Raw genomic sequence first — 22,833 nt, 5'->3', positions numbered from 1 at the left:
GGGAGGATGACTAAGATCCAACGAAGGAACAAAACAACAAGATCTCTACTGACCTGCTGTGTCTCTCCCCTCTTGTTTTAAGTACCTCAACATTGCACTCATGCTCCACTTGTTTCCATAATCCTCTACTTCAGGGTCGTCACAGCTAAAATAAACCAAACAAGCAAGTTCACACCACTGGCCTATCTGAGGACTGCCACCAACCTTTTATCAACTCAAGTAAGTTGACCCAGTCCCCAGAAATCAGGTTCCATTTTCCAGCCAAGTACCTGACATAATCTCCACTCTTCTTGTTGACGCTGTAGTTGGTCAGATGCATAAACTGGTTTTTAATGTTCTTGGATGCTTGGTCATACCTCACTGTTGCAAACCTGTAAAGAGGGATAAAGATTTCAGTGCTTCTTGAAAGCATGACATGCTTACTAAATACATCCTGCTATACAGACCACTCAGTTACAGCAGCTAGAAAGAGGACGTACCCAATGAGATTTCATCAAATGCAACCTCCCCCCAGCAAAAATACAGTTTATTCTCTAGGGCCACATGCAGGTGCATATAGTCTTGGTTTTGGCGTCTTAAAGCAGAGTTCCATTTGTTCTCCTGGGAGTTTTCACAGCCTAACACTGTACACTTCATGCTAGGAATATTTTTCTTGACTGCTGAGATTTGTGGTCCTCAAACATCCTGGCCAGACAGGCCACTTAGTCAGCATCACACTTAGCTTTAGTTCCTGCAATTTCACAACAGGACCTACTTCGAATGCCTAAGATCCAGTGATCCTGGGAAATGCAGACATATAGAGAGATCATGCTACATATGTATACTAGAGTCAATATTCCCTGAAGTCTCATATGCGCATATACTCCAAGAATGCCTTAGGAAAGATTAAGGGTGGAGATAGGTTTCTGTCACCACCAGTAGCATCACCAATACACAAACTACAACTGGCAATCCTCTTTCTCAAGAGAGACTCAGAAAATCAGGCACAATCTGCAGGCCAAATCAATTTGTCCAACAAGGTAGCAGCTCCTCCAGGCTGCTGTCATTCTTGGAGACCACCCAGCCTTCCATATCACATCAAAGACGTCATATAACTTATGTACAAGGAAAGGACCAAGGGACTTTAGGAAAGACAGCTATCAGTAGCAAATCACTGCTACAGCTTGTCTAGCCCAAAGCCCACTTTTTGTTTGAACCTTGTTACAGCCATCAATACCACAGTTAAATCAGTCTCTATTACGGAAATATCACTGGTGACTTCTTGATTAAAGGTATTACCTGTACTGCAACCAAGTACTTCATCACCACTGCCTTAGCCACACACTGACATCAGATTTGTGTAGCTACACGGTGAGCTGAATCAAAAACTTGATCCAGGCGAAAAATAACAAAGGATTTTTGTTTGTAAGGCATTAAGGGTTTGGGGATTTGGGGGGGGGGGGGAGGAGCAGAGGAAGGGGAATGGGGAGAGGGAGGAGGATGAGAAAGACAGATCAGCTCCCTGATCCACACAGCTACAAACATAAAGGTACAATTTGATAAGCAATTTTTTCAGTGGCCACGTAGACTTAAGCTATCAGCACTCTCCTTCCTTAGCTACCCATCTTCATTCCACCTGCACAATACTGGCACAAGAGTATCTGTCACTGCACAGCAAGCCTTTCTTTGCCGAGTTGTTTGTCAAGTCAGATCAGTTCACTGCATGGGTGCAGAAATGCTTGTGGTGGCACAATACAAAGGACAGCACAAGCCCATGAATGATCACAGGAATAAGGCATGAAATCGTATTGAAGCAATTTAAACAGTAATTCTGTCAAAAGCATACCTCTTTAGTAAGAGGTTCAATGAATGCTAAAAGAATTTAAACAGACATTGCTTCCGGGGCAGGGAAAGAGGCTCCCACAGCCAACTGCTAGTTCAGTTGCCCATACTGTTCCTCCATTACAGTCATATGGATCAGTTACCTTCTGGTCAACACATATCTGTGCCAGAAAGGGAAATGGACAACATGAGAACGGGAACAGTAGCCAGGAAGAGTGCAGGACTGTTTCAAATTACCTCTGGTGCAAAAGTTGCATTATAAATGTGCAGTTGCATGATCAGTCTTAGTCAGTCTAAGGATGCACTGCAGCTGAAAGTTCACCACCTGCTTAGCTGCACACTCCAGGCAGTCTCCTTGATCTGCTCCACAAATTGCACACGCAGGTACTTAAGATCAGTTCATGGATCTGATTGAAAAGCCACTTGTGCAAATACAGAAAAATACAATTAACTTTCAATCAGATGCAGATACACTTTCTTCTGTGCATGACAAAGGAGAGCATTAGGATGCACATTCAGGACAGAAAGAGGGCAGTACCTCCATTTTAGGAGCAGGTCACAAATAACCTTAAACGACAACAAAAAACACACAAACCAAAAACCCCACACATTAAGCAGATGATAATACTATTTGTGGCCACATCTGTAAAATTCTTACCCAGAAAAGGATGTGTCATCAAGTGTAATGTAATGATTTTATTATGCCACATGCAATCAATTCCTCTTTCAAGGTATATTTTAAGCCTCACCAAATTTTGGAGAAAATCCATAAAACAAAGATGAAAGACAGAATCCAGGGCATCCTGTTGGCAGAACTACCTGTATGACCAATACTAATGACTACAACTGCTGCTGTAACAGCAAATGTTCCCCTGCAAAACACTTTTCTCCATTCTAACCATCCTCCTACAATAACACCTGAAGATGCCAATGTCTCAAAAGAGAAAAAGGAGGATGAGAAAGGATAAAGTCGTCAGACGTAGGATATCTGAAGAGGCCCTGGTGAAAAGGAAAGAAAGTACCAGGCCAATAGGGCAGGGTCAGTTGTAGGAGCAGGACAGTGGATTCAGTGAACCCTCAAAGCAGGTAAAGAGAGAAGAAAAATGGAGGAGGGAGAAAGGGAGAGGAATTTAGAAACACAACACAGGGAGCATCTGGCTGTGCAATGAATTTGGTGTTCAGAAAAGAATGCAACCCCCCCCCCTTCACTTTAATAATAACTCTCTCTCTTCATCCTTTCCCTATTACTTTCCGTAAGTGAATAAAGCTTTCAGAAGAAGCTAAACTATACAAGAACATCCAATGACAAGTTACGCAAAAAAAAAAATCCTTTCTTTAGAAAGACCTGCCAAAATCTCATTTCTCAGTGAAACTGAAGCCACTGCTGCCCTCAGTTGGTAGCCATTTTGAGAACTCTCTTGCTCTCTCCCCCCACCCCAGAGCAATATCAGCAAATCCATGAAGATGCACATAAGAAATTTCTTCTTAAATACAGTGGTGGGAGCAGAAAACAAACAAAAAAACACCCTTCATGACGCAATTTCCAAGCCACAACTAAGTTTTCTGCCAAAGGAGAAACTAACTCTTGAATAGCAAGGTTAAGGAAAAAAAAAAAAACTTCCCCTACCTCCACCCAGATTTTGCACCAAATTTTTTTGATCATTAACTACATGCGAAGTTAGAGCAGTTGGCAACAGAAAGAAGTCTGGATCCCCTGTCCACATATTTCCACAGCTTAAAAATATTTGAATTTATTTTCAATTTAACTGTAAGTTTCCTGGATTTAGCACTTCTGTTTTGAAAATAATGACAACAGCCCTGTCATGTATTTTGTTCTTAATTATGGCTTTATTATCTCCACTTTAACAGTCATTAATAAGCAGCATACTCAAAGCATTTGTTGATACGATCCTGGTGACCAGATCCTCAAAGATACTCAGCCCAAAAAAGGAAGTAATTTCAGAAAGGCATGGTACCCTTAATACTTCCAAGGGCTCAAAGCAGAGGGTGATGATGTCCACCACACTTACCAACCTCTTATTTTTTTAATTATGCACATAATCAGCAACATGAGGATATCAACACCTGGCAGACCTAGTCAACACTTCTAATCGACAGCATTTCACCTTTCAAATGCTAACATTAGCTTCCTTTTCCAAAGACCTTCCTCAGTCACTGGCTTTCAAAAAAGGAGGTTTTTTTCAAAAAAAGAAAGATTAAAGCAACAGAATCACATTCCAGTCAAATATATTCTCTAGGAGTTGGTTCAACAACCTTATTATCCTTATGCAAAGTACAAATCTTCAAATCCCAAAAAGAAAATCCAAGTTATTTCTAGAGTCCCCATCAATAGCCTCTAGGTGTTAGAATGGTGACAGAACATAAATATAATGCTAGCAACAGCCTACATCCCTTACTTTGCGTTTAGCACTGGCTTAGGACAGTATTACTATCACTGAAGTACCAGTTACAGTTACCTTTAGTACTCAATACTTATATAGCTTTTCATACTATACATCACTATCTTTCTTGCAATGTAATAACAAGGCTATTCATCTACCACATTTGTTCTGTCCAGGAAGGAGAATGAGTCACCAGCATGTTATGGAACATCTTGTTTGAACAGAATTTTAGAATTTACTTTTAGAGACAGTAAGGTCAAAGGAAGAGTCTTTACAGTAAAAATGGAAAGTAGTAAACTTTCAATAATTGTTAAGATCTTCTGGGTGTTAAACTGAGATTAGAATAAATTCCTGAGGAATCTTTCAGTCTATTAATAGAGGAGGATCATGTTTCTGGCCACTTCATTAAGAAGTGTAAGCAATCTTTTACTCATCCCAGACATAGACCATTTACCACCTAAAAGATAATGACTAAGATCCTAAAAGCAATTTAGAAACTATATGGGAAGGTGGTATAGAAAGTAAAGGACAACCAGGTGTTTTCCCAGTAACACAAGCTACCATGAACACATGCTTCAGCATTCTGTACTAGCTAGTTTCCTAAGCACTAAAGGCTTCATGCCCAGCTATCTCATATTGCTATAATCCAGCCAAGGAATGACAAAGGTGCAAATAACTGAGGCCAGGTCATCATCCGCCAGGATAGGACAATTTCCTAGCCAAAGCATTACTCGTGGATGCTGCTATGTGGGACCTTGTGATCAGCCAGGAATCCAAGAGTACTCCTAAATTACAGGCTGGACTGTCCAAATGGGGATGTGTACCTTCAGCCAAAGGAGACTATTCTATGGAATAAGACTTCAAAATGCATCTTCTGCTCACTAACACCACCTCCTTCTTGCTCTGCTTCAACCAATTCTAATTTTCCACTGTGAATTGGTCCTGTCCAAACTCTAGACTATTCTGTAGGCTTTGAGATGGTGAGACCCAACATACTTGACTCCATTGGGTATTGCAGGTGCCTAAGTCCAAGTGGTCTGAACAGTTCAACCACTGGATTCATACTGATTTTGAAAGATTTTTTTTTCTGTAGGACTACTCAGATAATAAGATCTGCTAACAGGTGAAATTTTCCAGGATTAGTCAGACAGGAAGGACTCCTGCCACTTCAGGACATTCTTCTGAGCCCTTATCATCCAAAACAGTGGTTCTTGTTGTTAGCAACATCAAATATTATCGAGAAGCCAAGAAAGGAATGGGTGTCTGTCCTGTATCAACCAACAGAAGGATATCAACTATGTTTTGGCTTGAAATCAGATTTGCTTTCTCCACAACACAGGTTCTAATCACTAGTTTTCAGTGCTGGCTTTTTTCAGTGTTGACTGAACTCTGTTCCACCACCTGACCCTGGACTTCAGCAGGGACAGGCAGGGAAGCAGGAGGAATTGTCCCCCATCACAGCAATAACCTGGGTCACCTCTGTGATACATATTACACAGAGATAATATAGCTCACAGGGGCAATCCTGCACCTTAATGTTATGTACCGCTTGTATTCACTCTGCATACTGAACAACAACTGATACAAAAAGATATTCACTATCATCATATTATTGTTTCCCAGGCTTCACTGCACCTCTACTACCATTCTTGTGGATCTCAAACATTCTCTTCTTCTGAGCAATCCTGTCCTTCTAAAAATCTGCTAAGGAAAGGGATAAGTTAACAAAATTAAGGAAACCTGCTAGCAGAATGTGTAGGCCATTAGTTTCCAAAAGCCTCCAGATAAAAATATTACAGGGGAACTTCTACTCCAAAACTCCAGTTATGGAATAGGAAAGGTTAAACTGAGGTTGGCTGTGCACTCTTCAGTTTCCACTTAAACTGCTGCCAGAAATACGGCTTTTCAGGCAGAAGTAGCAGTTCAGTCAGACTGTGATCAGCCCTGACTCACTGCAGCTTACCTCTCCTCAGCAGAACAGCAAAAAGAGTAATGTCCTTCATTTCTGAATTCGAAACCTAGAACAGAAAAGCTACACTCTTACATTCAACAGTTCTGACACATCCGCCTACACCCCAGCTGAAAGTCACATGCCAGCTTGAGCTGAAGGCAAAAACTAGTTTCCTTTACCAGCAACTACACATTGCTCACCTTCAACAAGAGCAGATTTGCCTTCCCTCTGGCTGCACTCTCTGTTGGATCAGTGAGGGGGAAAGAGCAATCAAAAGCAAGCAGTAGGATGGCAGTAATGGCAGCAGGTGGCCTGGCCAGCAGGAACAGAAAGCAAGGGAGAATTCCTTACTAATTCCCTCAGACTCCAGAAGGACCTTCAATCTCCAGACTAACAGTAAATCACCCAGAGGCATCCCAGCTCTCCGCCTGCCTGTCATGCTACAGACTTCCGTATTAAAAATCCCTTTTGGCATTCAGATACTGACAGATTACTGCTCTCCCTCTCCACCCTGCAAGGCTTCATTATAAGCCTATAAACAAATTTAATTTCCACCTTCAGTGGCCCACCTACCCTGCAAGTAACATGCAGCACTTCTGCCTCCTGACCTAGCAATCTACAAAACACATCACAGAACACACACTTAACTCCAGAAATCCCCAAACCCACCATGCCATGACGAACTTTGATTCACCCCTAACTCACCCCCACACTTCCTTAACCCCAACAACCTACCCTTGTACTATCATGCATCCAGTCAGCACACTACCCAAGAGGCTCTATACTACTCTTTGCCTTATCCCCAGCACTACTTCAAGAAATAAATTGACCACAAGGTGAAGTTTGTCATATGCAAGTCATTTCACAAATACATAAACTGGATCATTAAATATTTACATAAGATGTTACATGGTTTTGCACAAAACTTGGCAGCTCTGGAATGCTTATTTGTGACATCAAGCCAGAGCCTGGGAAAGGAGGAGGAAAAGAGAAAAGACCCTGGAGTGGGAAGAAGGAAAAAATAGTTAAGCCCTTTTCTCTCAAACAAGTGCTACAGAAAAAAAGCACACATGATGATATTCTTTTCCATGACTGCACACAGGGTTCCTGCCTAAATGTCCTGGAAATAACCAGTGCAGTGTTTCTATAAGCACGCTCCACACATTTTCTGCTTGGAATCTTTCTCAGACCCTCTTCCCTCCACCCTCCTTGTGCATTAGGCTTTGGCCTCCCTGTTTGTCTATCGACTGCCACTTTGTTTGGGGAACTGAGACCACATAGAAAGTTGTTTGCACCACTGAATTTTCTTTATGGTTCCCATGAACTGCTGCTAAAAATCAGGACCAAAAGAAACAAGATGCCCTGAGGGAATTGTTCATTGGACTAGAACTTGTAGAGGAGGACTACAGATATTTCTGTTCTTAACAGTATTAGGGTCTGGGGCCAGTTGGGCACCCTGCTCCCTTGCAGTATGGGACAAAAGAGAACAAAAAAAATCTAGAGACCATCATAATCCCCCTGTCTCTGGCATCAATATTCTTCATGACATCCACCTGATATGTTAGTTGGCAACAGAGTATGAATAGAAGCCAAAGCTTGTAAGGGAGTTACAAAACATTTAAGGAAGTTTTGGTGATATCTCTATTATTGCAGAGTCTATCTAACCTAAGCTGGACAGATTTATTCTAACAGCTCAGTATTAAATAACAAGATCCAGGAGCAAATTTAGCAGCTATCTGCAGGGAAAGAAAATAAGACTCATTACCAAAAGATATAAAGGCAAATGAATTTGTGAATTTCCAAGTTAGGCCCTGCCATTAATAGGCTTTTGAACCTCTTCTTTCTGTGACTAGATTCTCATTGCGCAGTCACCAAGAGCTGTCCAGCTTCTCTGATTGTTCAGCACATAGAGACCGCTGTTAAGTCAAACAGTAGGGTCGCATAAAGACCCACAAAGTCTACCTCTACTTTCTGTGCCTAGGTAGGTCACCCTTTGCTACCCAAGAAGGACTCAAGGAAGACTGCAAAAAAAGTAACTTGAGGAGCATGAAAAAAGAGGAGGGGTCTAAAAAAGGAATTTGGTAACTAGTATTTAGCTACCTTTCCTTTAAAATTTCCTAAGAGATACCATCAAAGAGAGGGATAACTAAACCTCACAAGACACTCTTTACTGGACGATGGTGATATGCTATGGTAGTGTTCTAACTACACCACTGAAAGATGTACAAATATTGGTCAAGGAGCCATTTTCCTATTTAAACAGCTCTTTCAACCAAAAGAGCTGTTTTGCCAAAGCTCAACAAGAGTAGGTTGCTCAAAGTGAAGCCCAAGTCCAAGGACCTTAATGTAGGCCCACTTATTATCTCCCAGACATGTTTCTAGCTGTCTGCCATGGGAATCAGACAGATATAACTAAGGGCATCACTATGCCATATTAGGTTTCCCTGTAACTCACAAACAGTAATGGCCTGAGGCCAATCTCCCCCATTTCACACAATAAGAAAATTCAAGGTTTAAAAAACATATTTTTATATATATATATATATATATATATATATATAGCCTAAAACGAGGCAACAAATGTCTGAATGGGCAGTAAATTTCTACTAAAAAAAAAAAAAAAAAAAAAAACACCTTCCTCCAGAGTGATGCAAACTCTGATTATCTTAATAAAAGCAAGAAAGCAGTGGAAACTCTTCTGGCCTGATACACTACCCACCAGTCCAAAGCCCAGTGGGGCTGTCTAGTGAAAAGCACTGCTCCCTAGCTCCTGTGCGAGGTGATATCTAGTGAAGTTGACATAGTTTGATCCCAGGCATCCATGCAGAAGTGAATTATATTCCCTAAGAAGCAAAGGCCTGCCAGGCAGGGGTTACTGTGAGGGGGGACTGGGCTGCTGCAGCAGGCTTTGGCCTCAGCGCAGCCTGTGAGGTAATGTGAATTCCTTAGCTCACAGCAAGCACCTGAATTCTTTCAAAACCACAGGAATACAACATAGAAAAGGTAAATATCCCAGCAGAGCCAGTGCTAATTAGGAAGCAGGGCTACCGAAGGAGGTGGCACTGCAGATGCTGAGCAGAGTGAGCTGGGGCATTATGAAGCCCAAGTGCCTACTCCAGCATTACTGAAACTCTTGTGTCACTCTGGAAAACCTCCCCTCTCAGCTGCTGCTCCTTGGGCCCTTCACAGGAACATTTGGTTTTCAGCTCAGCCTTGCGCTTCCCCTCCCCCCCCCTTTTTTTTAATTAATCTATTTCTCAATTTTGGTGTAAATCTGACTGAGAAGTTCCTATTTGGCTAGGACCCTTCCAACCATTCGGGCTCAGAAATAAGGCTGCCTAAACCTGATAATTTAGACAAAAAAAAAAAAATAGGCTGTACAGAAATCCCCCACAAATAAAGAGCCATTTCACCATGACCTCCCTCCCACCATGCATTGATTCCCCATTATGTCTGCATCCAGAAAGAGAGAGAGACAGAGAGATGCAAGGAAGTTCAAAACTGACAGCATAAGCCATTCCTGGCCCTATGTTCTCTTCAGTTGCATTTCAAATGCAAGTCAGGCATGTTATTCTCTTCTTACATGTATCCTCTTCCAAAAAATAGCATAATCCACTAGCTTAGTTGTCCAGAAGAGCAGCCTTGGGACTGTCACCTGTTTGTGTCCACACAACAATTTGCTGGGTATGGTAAGTCACCTTTAAAAGCATTTTCTGAGGCCAGGTTGTAATTAAGACTGTAGCTTATTAACACTGTGCCTCATATCGAGACTAGAATTTAAAAGCTATATCAATAAATATATTCTAAATCACAGACTTCAGAAGTCACAAATAAATAAAACTGCATAGACTTTTAACATATGATTAGATGATTGAGTCAGGCCCTCAGGCAAAGCTGGACTAAACTAATCAAGATTGTTTCTCATTCTAGAATATGTGCCTTAAGTCAATCCAAAGCTATAGCTTTGATACAAAGATTCCAGCTGAAGTTCTACAGGTTGCAAATTGCAGATGACCAGTCTAGATGATAGTTGTCCTTTCTGGTATCGAGTTACTAAATATTTGCCAATTTATCAGAGGTAAGGCAGAATGCTTTGTCTATCTCTATTTTTAAATGCATTAGAAAAATGTTAGACACCAAAAATTTTAATCAAACAGACAGGGTTTTAAGTCACCCAGTGCTGCTTTATGCCTTAGGCACAGCTTCAATCTTGTTTCAAGCCTGAAGGAAAAAGCAAAAACAGATCACTAAATACCCCCAAACACATCCCCGAAATGAAATCAACTAGCAGTACTCCTTCTAGAGGTGGACAAGACCCAAAATAAGCAAATGGAGGTTTGATGCAGGCAAGATCACAAATGGAGTATTGTAAGGCAGAGGTAAGGTATAAAAAGGTAGAGCACATTTACTGATATCATTCTTAGTAATTCTCTAGAAGTCTGCTACCTGTCTCTGCTGACCTAAGGCTCTGTCCTCATAAAATACAGTTTCTTCATGGGGGATGGGGAGGGGGGGTAGACAGCCACAAAGAAACCTACTCAGCATCAGCACCTCCTAAGCTCTACTCAGTACTCTAAGGGATAAAGAAGCTTGTATTTATGGCCAACATCTTCCTCAAACTGCATTGAATAGACAACTTCAGCCAGGCAAACAAAACAGTTATTCAGAACTTCTAACACAGATCAAGCAACAATACCTGAAGGCTCTGTTGCACACCTCAGGATAGACACCCTTCAGATCTCCTTTACCTCTGCCAAAGGAAATTTTTTCTTCTCCCTTTCACATGAAAAATGAAACACACGTAACACAGGCTTGGACCCTTAATCCCTTTCTTCTCCTCAGCACTGAGGCCTCAAATTCCACTCTAGATCACGTCATGACAAGTCTAGCTGTGCCAATAGAAACCAGGCCTAAGGACATATCTAGACGAACATCAAGTCACAAATGTGTGTAATATCAAGCCCCATCATTTTCAAGAAATTTATTACATCTTATGGTTTCTTGATAGCACTCCTTTTCTGGTAGAGGTCACCAACTTCACTGAAACAGTCAAGCTCTTCTTCTGTTTGGAACACTCAAAGCATAATACCAGACAGGAACATTATCTTTCAAACAAACTACAAAAGAAATTAGGGAAAAAAAGAACATTTCAAAAGGACAACCCAGAAAAGGTCAGCCTGACTACATTTTAGAGACTACCTACACTTTCAGAAAGCAAACTCAGAACATGGAAATCACCACAATGCCACACAAGCACTAATGGAGGTCCCTAAACCAGACTCCTTTGTTCTGCATGTGGGTTTCCCCTCAAGACTGCTTTAACATCCTCCTTGCCTACAGGTCCCTATTTTACCTCCCAATACCCTGCTACACCATGCTTCTATTTTTAAACACTTCTTTTGTTACAATGAAGAATGAAAACCAACTTCCACTCCCAAAGGCTAAGGCATTTTTCCTTTGCACAACTAAAGTTTTATTCCAGCTTTAAACCAAAGTGTTACACTGTGTAAGGCAATAAAGGAGTCTCTCCCAGCATTTAACACCATACTGTTAAATGAAAGGCTAAAGAGACAAACAGGAAGGCAGAAACCAGTAGCTCCAGGATCCTTACCTCTCTCCAAATGTCTGAACTCACAAATCCAGGGTATGTGAAAAACCCATATCACTAAAATCAAGGACCACTAGTGCCATCTGGAGGCCACACAGCAGAGCCCCTCTCCCAAGTTTTCTGTCAGCTCTGCTCACACCTCAGAGTGCTGTCCTCCAAAAAGGGCTTGCCAATGCTTGCTACACAAACATACCAACTCTAGAGCCACCAAAGAAGGGAAAAGTTGAAGAGTCATTAAGGATATTGGCTGTATAAATTCATACCTATTATTTGAAAACATTCAGTCACAACATTTGCCACAAGCCTTTAACTGTGGTGGAAGCTACAGCTGAAGTTACTCAGTGAGGAGTCAAGTTCAGTAACAGAACTACAGAGTCACTCTCGAGAGTCAGGACCGTCCTTTGACAAGAGAAAACAGCTCAGTTATTCCCTCCGCATCATTCCACATTTGTACACTAAGACCGGTATAGCTAACTATCACAGAGCAGCACAAAGACCTCTAGGGCCACGGTTAGTCTCCATATACTAGCTACCTCTCACGAAGAGCTACAAGATGGGAAGCAATTTGAAGGAAAGGATAACTACTTACTGCATCCACTAGTAATACTTTGGTGTCTTGTGCATATAGATTCCGCTTTTCACGCAAGTGGACACCACATGCTCTAGATTAGATTCCATTTGTTTAAACTATAATCAAAAGACATACAAGACTCTTCAGGAGTTTAGAATAGGAAGAAACTCCCCCTACCTGGCCAATCCTTCCTCGTAGAGATAAATGACCAGTGGATCATAGGATGTAACCAGAACATACAGGCGCACATCAAATTTGAAATCTGAAATAGAGTTGTCAAGAGTCAGTGGTTGTAAACATCTTTCAGACATCCTATCCAGTTGAGGAAAAAAAAAAAAAAAAAGAATCAGCAGACCTTAAGAGCAGTAGGAGGAGTAAACAATGCTGTTGCTGACATAGGGTGCCAGAAGCTTTCTCAGTTGAAAAGCTTCCTGGTTTTAAGGAATTTTCTAGTCACATTTTCATGGTACCGGAAGAAGACTGACCACTCAGTTAATTAAGTTCTTGCAAAGGCTGAAGAGATCCCCAGATCCTAGAAACCAGAGAGAGGCAAAAGCAATTCCTAAGCACACTCACCATCTATGAGCAAGGGGTTGCTGATGTAACGAGAAACCAGGATGTTTTCTTCCAGGACAATCTGACTTGGCTACAGAAGACAGAGAATCCAAGAGTGAGAAAACCAGGTGTACAAGGAGTAACAAGATAGCTAGATCAAACCTACCATCTTTCTAGCTTTTCTCTCCCAAAGCCATTCTGCCTGACAACTGTGTCTGATGAGAAAAACACTGGTCAGTCACAACATAATTAAGGTAATTAGATCCTAACCAGAAGCCCAAGGAATGATTACATTTCCAAAACAAACTGTCCACTGAATCTGCTCCTTAGAGTGGAATGCAGATCTAACAGCCACAGAGCAATATTATAAAAGAAGCAAGAGAAAGAAAATCTGAGAAGCAACTGTTACTCTGTTTGCTGCTCCAGTGTTTAACTAGACACATGGAGGAGGGTTTTATTAGAAGACATTAAAAGGAGTATGTAACTACAGCAGGTGAGGAAGTCACAAGTGAAGAAGACGACTCCTCAACTTGTGATCTTTACAGCTAGATCCAGTGCTAGTATCCAACCATTCCCCCTACCCAAGTAAATACCTTCTACTGAGGTTCAGCCCACAGCAGAGGCCACTGTACCAGGAAGTAGCTACCTTTGGAGTTCCAGATAGGAAGCTCTATCTGTGACAAATGCACATCTCAAAGTCATGAGACCTCTTTAAACAGCTTTTACTTTTTGCTGCATATAAGTCTCTTTCTCCTTGTAACTAGTTTCAATCACTCGTATTTGCAAAACAGTTCCTTGACTCTAGTTTGCAAAGGAGCCAAAAGAGGCATCATCCTGCTTTTATTCAATTTGGCATGTGTTCAGCCACATCACCAGTGGCATAAGCAGGAATCCTAGGCCACATATAGGGTACATATATACAACATGATTTAAGAAACTCAACTTCCATTAGCACGTCACACAAAACCGACAACCTGTTTTACTATGGACCAAAGAATTTATTTGATAGAATTTTAATTTTTGAATTCTTTTGTGATGAGATTTTAGAAGATACTCTCTTCACAGAAACACACTGAAGGAAAATGAAGTCTTTGGGCAAAGCTAGCTGAAATATTTCTGGAAGAGATATACACAAAGGGAGATTGGTCCCACAAGGGTCTTTTCCCCAGCTCATGGCCAACTGCCCACTTTTAAGCCTGAGCTTGTTCCTCTCTTTCAAGCAAAGAAAGAGCTGAGTGCAGCTCTGGAAATACTTACCTCATACACTTGGCGAATTGCTCCCTTATTTTATGGGAAAGGATCCAGGTAGAGAACAGACGAGGCAGCATGACCCCTTCAGTGCAAGGGAGGCTAAAGGGGTTTGACTGAGTGAAAACAAAATGACCCACTAGTCAGTTTTGCTGCTGGGAATATTTACTGGAATCCCTTCCTGCATTTTGGCTTCTGCCCAGATGTATTTGTTACCTATGACAACCTAACTCCCTGCAAAGCCTAAAAAAGGGGGAAAAACAACACTGTAACCAGTAAATTAAATTCAAAGAGTCATCCTCATTACACCTCTGTAAAGGCACACTAGTGTTCAGATAACAAAACTCTAATGGATTGATACATATCTTCCTGTGTCACATGGGACTTCATTTTAAATACTCTTATTTCCAGTGGCCACACGGGGACTGTTTGGATTGCACAGGAAAAGCAACGAAAGAGAGTTCTCCCTTTCCCTCCTCAACAAGAGTAACAGAAAACACATTTAAAAAAAATAAATAAATAAAATAGAACCTGTACAACTTTCTGAGAATCTTCCCAAGGTCAGCCTACCATCAGCCACACGAAAGCATGAAGATGCACAGCTTCCAAAACTGTCTCAGGAAATATGAACTGGTTCCTTATAAGCTAAGACTTGAAAGGAGCATATGTTGCAAGCACAGCAAACAGAGAAATAGCTTGGTTCTTGGTTATGCAGCACAGAACAGGGCAGGCTTGGCCATCTGCTCAGGAATGTTAAGGCATCAATGTTCTGCTGAAGTCCAGAGCAGTGCCAAGACCTGGTTAGAAGTTCCATGCCATTTGCCTGGAAGCTGGCATGGTTTTGCAGACAGTGTTATTCAAGAGCAGTCATTTTGCCAAACACTTACATTGTTGATCAGGTAAACACCTCGACCCCTGGAAGAGGCCACAGGTTTCACTATCCATGGGCCCCTGTCTTTAGAATACGTATCTGGTTAAAAGAAAACAGCACAAATGTGAAACATCTTCCATTTTATTTATTTACAGAGCAGCAAGAATGTTGCCTACAGTAAAAGTTTTAGATAACTCCAGGAGGAAACTACGGTCTCTGCTTTTCAATGTCCTTTTTTTCACTCCTTGAGACTCACTGCAATTTTTATGGGCCTTCCCTCAAGCTCCTCCTGCTGCACTGACAGATTCTTTTCTCTGCCCTACGCCTCCTTTTGACATTTCTCTCTTCACTACTCCCAGATATTAGTCAGGGATATTACGAAGCCGAGAACTTATGCAGTATATAGCAGAGCAGAAATGATATTTAAAAAAAAAAAAAAAAAAAAAGATGTAAGCTTCTTCCACTGTACTTCCAATTTCCTCCTATTTTGTTGCCTCAACCACTGGCACAAACAAGCTGGGATATTAGATGCAATCCCCCCTACACCCAGTTGTTTTGCTTTAGGCTGGGCATCATCAGCCAGTCACTTACTGCAGAACTCCTGGTACTCTCCTGGGAGGATAAAGGTCTGAGGTAAGATGTGGAACGTCTTGAATCCATGGGTCTGCTGCATACGACTGACATTTTTGTACAGTCTATCTTTTCTTGTCAGTTCATATGACCTGAAGTCCCCAAAACAGAGACAGTGTCTATTTTTTCCATGAAAAATACATTCCAGCAACCCATTGTTCTAGTTACTAAAGTACCTGTAACCCTGCCAGGTCTCAAACCTAACCTGCAACAACCACTCTTCTGTTTTGCTGTCTCTCTACCCTAAGGCCCTACTAATATCCATCCTCATCCGCAGTGCCTCTTGCTATTCCTGCAAGGTTCCTATGGACCTCCCAAGACAGACTGAAGCACAGTGAAGTGTGTTATAATGGTGTCTGCAAACTTTAGCAGGTGACAGATGACTATCTCCATAAGTAACAACACAGAGCCCCCAAATGCTTCACTTACACTCCCAAGTAAAACACAAAAATCTAGTATTTGAGCTAGAGACAAGTGCTTCAATTCACATGCCATCTTCCCCAAATCCCCTAAGACTGTTTTGAATGAAGACAGCACATCATGGCACAGGCCCATGTGACTTTAAAGCATCATGAACACTTTTTTTAAAGAGCTATCTACATTCAGATTTCTGCAAATCGTGACAAAGACATTCAGCAAAACATGACATCCTGGCCTTACCTAGGGAAATGATTGACTTTCTGAATATCTGTAAGGGAACGCAGCAAGTAGGGCTTCAAGTGTGATCCTGTCCACATGAGATTATAATCACTGCTATTGGGGTGCACCTGAAAAAATAAAATAAAATAAAACAAAACAAAACCAGGGAACTAATGAGAAGCACCACTGCTTTTACTACAGATTGTGCCTTTACATCTGTAGGTGTAGAGCAGGTGTAGGTGCAGAGCAATTCTGGTTTAAGAGAATGTCCTCTAACCCTTTCTAATATTAGCGCAATTACAGCCAGACTCCTGTCCTAAGCAACCGTACAGAGTTGCTGAGAAATAAGCATACACACAGCTTGTGGATTTGCTCTTTTCATAGACTGTCTAAATCCAATTTATAAAGCATTCCAGATTTCTTCTGGAAACCTGGGAGACTGATTCCTTGAGTTTTGCCTTATTCAGAAGAATTCCCGTCATACATACACATTTGTTAAACTGTCATTAGCTGCAGATAGGATGTTCTTTAGAGCAAGACACGTGCTAAAAGAGAAACATAAGACACTACAACAATGCTTCTAAGAGCTCGTCCAGGCTGAGATGAAAATCCTTCAAAACTTCCCAAGGGTGGAGTTGAAGCTCTAAAGGCAAGACAACAAACACCATAACCTTTACTTTGATAGCTCTTTGCCCCAAATTTGCAGACTTTAGACTAAAAGGTACTCCTTTAAAAGAGCAAAATCATGAAGTATTCCTTGTCCAACTAGTAGAATATGTGAAAACTCAGAGGTCCACCAAAATTTCTCGATTCTAACTCTGCAGCATAAATAAAAAAAGAACAAAAAAAAAGACACCCAACTAAGCACATATATGCAGGCTTGCCAACCTGTTAGTACTCTGAAGTTTGTTGCACTCACCTCATGGAATCCATGGGCAGTCAGAATGCTTCGGACCAGGCGGCTGTCTGTTCTCACAATCTTATAGGATAAGTGATAACGTTCTGTTAAGAAAGCAAGGCAAGAGACACAACATTAGAGCCTGCACCTAGAAAAACAAAGTTACTTATGCTACAAAGGAGAGAGAGCAGCACCACAGTGCTCAGCACAGTATAGCTGCACTTAATCCACAGTGGAGTGCCCTGACAGTAATAGCACATAACAAGGCAAAGGATGACAGGAAATGCCTAACCATTTCCAGGGGCATTAACTCATGATGGCATCACACTGACTTACACCCATCTTCAGGTGTCAGATTTCTGCTTCACTGAAATCCATGGAGTTATAATAAAACACAGGACACCTTAACAAGTGCCTAGTTTTTTTTTTTTTTAAACAGCTCTTCATAACCTGCTTTATAACACCCTAAACACAACTCCAGTTCTTTCTTCTCAATTGAAGATTGGTATTCCTAGTCAAGAGCAATCATGCCATATGCCCCTCATTAACATGACTAGCTAAAATGACCACTTTTTAGACCTTGAAAGCCCACAATAAAACACTACCATTCCTTTGTTCACATCACATTCATCTGTACCAATCTTCAAACAAATAGCTGGGGAAAAAAAAAGTAGGAAATAAAGTAAACAGGACAACTATTAAGTGGGGGAAAAAAATCACTATCCAAGTATAAAGTCATGCAATCAAAAGCAGTAAGCAGCATTGGAAGTATAAGAAATAAAAACCTAGAACAAAGCAGCAAGATAAGAGGTCAGCTGTCATATGAAAGGATGGGTTAATCAAAAAAACAGTTCAGAGAAGATAGAGGCAGAAATCATGAAGCTAGAATACAAAATCACTTGAAAAAGGCACTTTATTAACTGATTGAAACTAGGAAGAGAGAGATGAAAATCAGATGAAACCTCAGGAAAATGTTCTACCAATAAAAATGAGTCTCTAAGGAAAATAGGGAGAAGTATCATCATCTGGGACTAGACAAAGCCCTACAGGAAATTTAAGAAGTTGCACTATCCAGGAATGAACTTGTTAAACCACATTAATTTTCTCTCTCTCTCTCCTGAGAAGAAGCAACAAAGATACCACACTTCAGTTAGGACAAAAGCTAGAATTACCATCAGCTTCTGTCACCATTCAAGTACATTTCTAACTCAGGTCAAAAGGATCATAAGTTTTCACACACACAAATCATCTTCTCCACCCCTTACCCAAATGAGCCACAAGCATTTCTGCTTGGTTAGGATGTTAGAAATGAGGGCACCAATTACCTAAGAAAGCGAGAAGCAAGAGAAGAAACAAGCGTCAGCATCTTCACAAAAAGAAGCTGAGTGGATTTTAGCTTTTCCCCAACTCAGCACATTCAGAATGAGCTCCCAGCTGTACACACCCGTAAGCGCTAGCTCTCGCAATCTGGAATGACTGTTTACAGCTCTGACTCTTAGTTAGAGGCTCTCCTTTATTTGACACTAGACAGCTTTGGTCTCCTGATCCCAATGCTGCCATAGCAGCAACACTTTTGCTTATGCACTTACTCTGAGTTGTGAGGCTGCAGGTGCAGAGATTTGTTATTAAAGCTTATTACTGTTTTTACCACTGTGGGGCTGTCTGGTACATTTTCTCATGAAACCCTCCAGAAACTCACTGAAGCAATTGATTTTAAGTTCTCTGCTACAAACGAGTGAATTTCTCGTCTGGTCCTAAGTTCTGCCATGGCCTCCTCACTGATACATGGGCAGACAGTTCCAATTCCAGACACATCAAGACCCAATGGAGGGACAAAGATAGACACTCATCACAACTGAAATATGTGATAAACATCCACCAACTGACCAATGATTTCTGAACATCTCTGTGCTCAGAGACATGAAAAGAATATAGTTAATCCTCAAATCAAATGTAATCTCCTTCTTAGCATCTCTTCTTCCCCACAACAAAGGAAGGGAATCTCCAGATAACAGACTTTTGCCTCATACCCTCAGACCAAGAGTTGGCACATGGTTGCACCCACCTCCAATTAGACGAAGGTAGCTGTCGTTGGTCAGAATGGCTTCAGCATGAAACACCAAGATGGGGATCCGCCTGCAGCCACCAGTCCACTTGATGCATGGATGATCCCTGCAATGGCAAGATAGTTAGCATAACCAGCAGCTGAGACTCACACGCACACAGCAGTTACTCACAATGAGGACGCAGCAATTCCCCTACTTGCCCATGCTTGCCCACCTAACCTGTAGGCAGGACACAGTCAAATACAGGCTAGGCACTTTGGTACTAAGCTGTTCAGGGAAACTTCCAGATCTTCCTGTTTTTGCTTTGGTCTCACCATTTTAAGTCATATTTTTGTTTAATTTGTATTGATTTTATTGACCATAACTGGAGAGAAACCCCATGAATTTTCACAGCTACTGTTCTCTGGATTCATTGCTTACAGGAAAACAAGATCTGCATTTCAGAACAGATCACAGTTACCCATATCCACATTCCCAGACCCCACAATGCGGGTTCTAATTCCAGCTCAAGAACCGCTAATCAGAGCATGATGTCTAGTGGTAAGCTTGAACACTGAAGTGAGCAAAGGGGCACTCGTGCAGAGACTGTCAGACTAGAATGTACTTGGCTCAGCACAGAGGATGAATTTGTGCATTCTTCCTTTTTAATTCATTCCAAATGCAGTGGGACATAAGCCCAGAATTCAACAGTGATGTCCCCAGTTAGCCACCTATGGTGGCTATGGATTTCAAGACATAGTGATCCATGTTGTCCAAAATAACAAGGCTACACTGCATATTGGAAGCTATCACCTCCTCAGTTAGAGAAATTAAGGACACACACACACATACACACAAAAAAAAAAAATTAAAAGCTATTATATAAAGCCCTGAGATGACAGAAAGCAAACCTGTCAAGCTGCCTAAGCAAATAAAACTCAGACTGCTTATTACTCACCACTCAAGGAAATGGAATATGAAAAAGTTAACAAAAAACAGAGACAATGGGATGGAGAGACACATCTCTATCCACAAGGACAAGAAGAAAGGGAAAGACTGGCACAGAAGTACACAGAAACATTTGTTTATAGAATATGCAAGATCACTGTCTGGCAAAGAGTTGGAAAAACTACAGAAGGTAACTCCAAACACTTCCTGATTTTCTAACATATTCATTAGATGATGCTAAAGCAATAGGTCTGAGCTGGCAAGGCTGCAACAGATACAGGCTAATGCAGGCTAAGCCTGCATTACTCAACTGTGATTCACTAAGTCTGTAGACAAATATATTTAAAATCCCAACTGCAGTCCCAGCACAAGCACTGTGGTCTGTTTGCAGGTACCAGGTAGTGGGCCATGGAAGTGTTCACCACTGATATCTACAAAAGAACGTTCAAGTTATAAGATGGATTAAATGTAGCAGGAGGGGATAAACAGCCTCCTAACCTTCAAATCCCACTTCAGATTTGCTCCAAAAAGGTACTCAAACAATATGACATAATTCCCCTGGACAGAAATCTACATGAGGAAATCACCAGAATGACTGTTTCCTTTCCCCTGAAATAACAGGGGAAAAAATAAACGTGGAAAATAAGTGCCCAAGGGCAGGTGTCCTTTAGGCAAAAACAAATCAAACAACACCCCCCCCCCCAAAAAAAAAAAAAAAACAAAGAAAACCCTCTGTTTCCAGGGCAGTTCCTTAGACTCAGAGCAGCAACCTCACATAGATCCCTTGTCCTGACCCTGTGACTTGTGGCCCAAGCAAGATCTCCGTTCTCTGTGATCTCACTGAGTTCTGAACTGTGCTGTCACTCTTCCAGTTGCTGAGATAAGATACTGCATCAGTTTGAATGGCTGTGCGAACCCAATATTCAAAGATCACGCCTTTAACCAGACAAAAGTACTCAAAAAAAAAGAAAGTGCAGCAGCTCACCTGCTTATCTGGTAGCATGACTGTACAGGGAGAGGTAGCCACATACCTTCAATCCTACACTTACAACACAGGTACAGAGATAAGGGGCAATCCTGTCCTGATGCTAGGACAAATAAGTAACCTCTGTGGAATCTTAGTCCTCTTAACCAAGTTGTTATCCATTATTCCCCACACAAATTAACTTCACAGCACTCCCATCTGATCCTACCACCTTCAGAAATCAGCTGTAATCAGCAGTTCAGCCTAAAGTGCCCCAAGAAGATTCCAGCACTTACAGTGCAGGCCAGAGCCTTACATAAGTGAGAAATGAGCTGAGGCAACAGGAGGGGTGCTTATATTAAGCCTGCCCTGAGGATTTACAGTAAGGCTAGACAATCCTTCAGGTGACTGTCAGTCATTCCTAGCATGACCCTTGGTCCCTTGATACAGACACACAGTTACAACCACATTCTGGCTGAAGGTAGCTCTGGGCCTATACATCCACAAGATCCTGGCAAGTGTGAACCAACTACTTCGTATGAAGCAACAGATAACTTGATTCTCTAAAGAGCCTGAAGCACTGCTGTTTGCACCTGGGCACTCAGTCACAGTAATCAGCCAGAGAAGAACAAACAGGCCATATTAAGTAGGTTCAGCTGAAACAGAAAAGGGATTCCACTCTGGGAGAAAGAAAGAGAACAATCCATCAGAAGCAAGGACAAAAGAAGATACCAAACTAAGATGGGATAAATGCTCACTAGCAACTAATACCTACTCCAAAGTTCTCACAAGACAGTTTTTAAAAAAGGACATCAAACATTGCATATGAGGCCCCTGTCAAGTAAAACACATTTCTCCTCTCTGCAGCCAAAGTAAAAGCTTAAAAATAATATAAAATAAGTCTCCTTAATTTTCTTAAGTCTCATCAGGAAAGTTTCCAACTTCAGAACAGGACAGCAATAGATCAAGAAAAAATGGATTTTAGAATAGCCAAGTGCTGCATCCTCAATCCTGAGGAATATGGTGGTCTTTTAGGCTACAAAAGTGGGGAGTCTGCCTACAGGCTTGAGGCCCATACCACCCATCCTCTCTTCAAAGCAAGGAAGACAATTGTCTTTTCAGATTAGTACAAATCCTGTAGGAAGCACAGAGAGAGAGAAACTGTTAAGGCTTTTTTTTTTTTCCTACTTACTCCAGCCCATCTATAACCTCCTCCTCCTCCTCTGAAGATGAGCAAGTTTCCTCCAGATCCCGAGCCATCCCAACTAGCATTTCCTCTGAGAGCTTTCATGCAGCCCAATCTCCTTGGCCTCAGAGATCCTTCCTTGCAGATTCAAGAGACCTAGCAAGTGCAGTTACCTGTAATAAGGATTAAAAGCATAAATGCATAGCTGAACAGGACAGCCAAAGAAATAAGGTAACTCAACTCCCACCTCCTGCCAACACCCATTTCTCACGGGAGTATCCACAAGTTTGTTACAGGCCATAAACCACCTCCTGGCCGGCGGGATTTAGGAGGAAGCATCACCTCCCGACGGTTATTCCCCACCCGCCCGTGTCCTCCCTGCCTCCGGCCGCAGAGCCGCACCAGGCTGCCCCGGCCCGGCCCCGCCGCCCTGCCCCAGGGCGGCCCCCCCATGCCGGCGTCAGCCACGGCGCCGTAACGGCTCCGCCGGCCCGGG

General features: G+C 41.8%; 1 protein-coding gene across 18 annotated transcripts in view; it reads right to left on the bottom strand.

The window, feature by feature from the left end:
- Window positions 1-22,507, bottom strand: part of TTLL5 (tubulin tyrosine ligase like 5) — a 135,369-nt gene extending 112,862 nt beyond the window's left edge. For 15 of the 18 annotated variants that reach the window (XM_026057165.1, XM_026057171.1, XM_026057172.1 and 12 more), the window contains exons 1-10: window positions 22,344-22,507; window positions 19,260-19,366; window positions 17,216-17,298; window positions 16,318-16,424; window positions 15,619-15,749; window positions 15,044-15,126; window positions 12,930-12,999; window positions 12,531-12,615; window positions 270-371; window positions 54-145 (exon numbers count right to left, since the gene is read on the bottom strand). In XM_026057165.1, coding sequence (XP_025912950.1) covers window positions 54-145; window positions 270-371; window positions 12,531-12,615; window positions 12,930-12,999; window positions 15,044-15,126; window positions 15,619-15,749; window positions 16,318-16,424; window positions 17,216-17,298; window positions 19,260-19,366; window positions 22,344-22,423 — 940 coding nt within the window. In that variant the 5' untranslated portion in view covers window positions 22,424-22,507. Of the gene's footprint in view, window positions 1-53; window positions 146-269; window positions 372-11,162; window positions 11,292-11,785; window positions 11,961-12,045; window positions 12,078-12,530; window positions 12,616-12,929; window positions 13,000-15,043; window positions 15,127-15,618; window positions 15,750-16,317; window positions 16,425-17,215; window positions 17,299-19,259; window positions 19,367-22,343 lie in introns of those variants that run through there. The other 3 variants (XM_026057182.1, XM_026057183.1, XM_026057181.1) reach the window with 3 other exon arrangements.
- Window positions 22,508-22,833: the final 326 nt, after the last annotated feature.

The sequence above is a fragment of the Apteryx rowi genome, unplaced genomic scaffold (assembly GCF_003343035.1).
Source record: "Apteryx rowi isolate R43461 unplaced genomic scaffold, aptRow1 scaffold_137, whole genome shotgun sequence".
Lineage (NCBI taxonomy): Eukaryota > Metazoa > Chordata > Aves > Apterygiformes > Apterygidae > Apteryx > Apteryx rowi.
Note: the sequence above shows the minus strand (reverse complement) of the source record. Positions and strands in the feature narration are given on the sequence as shown.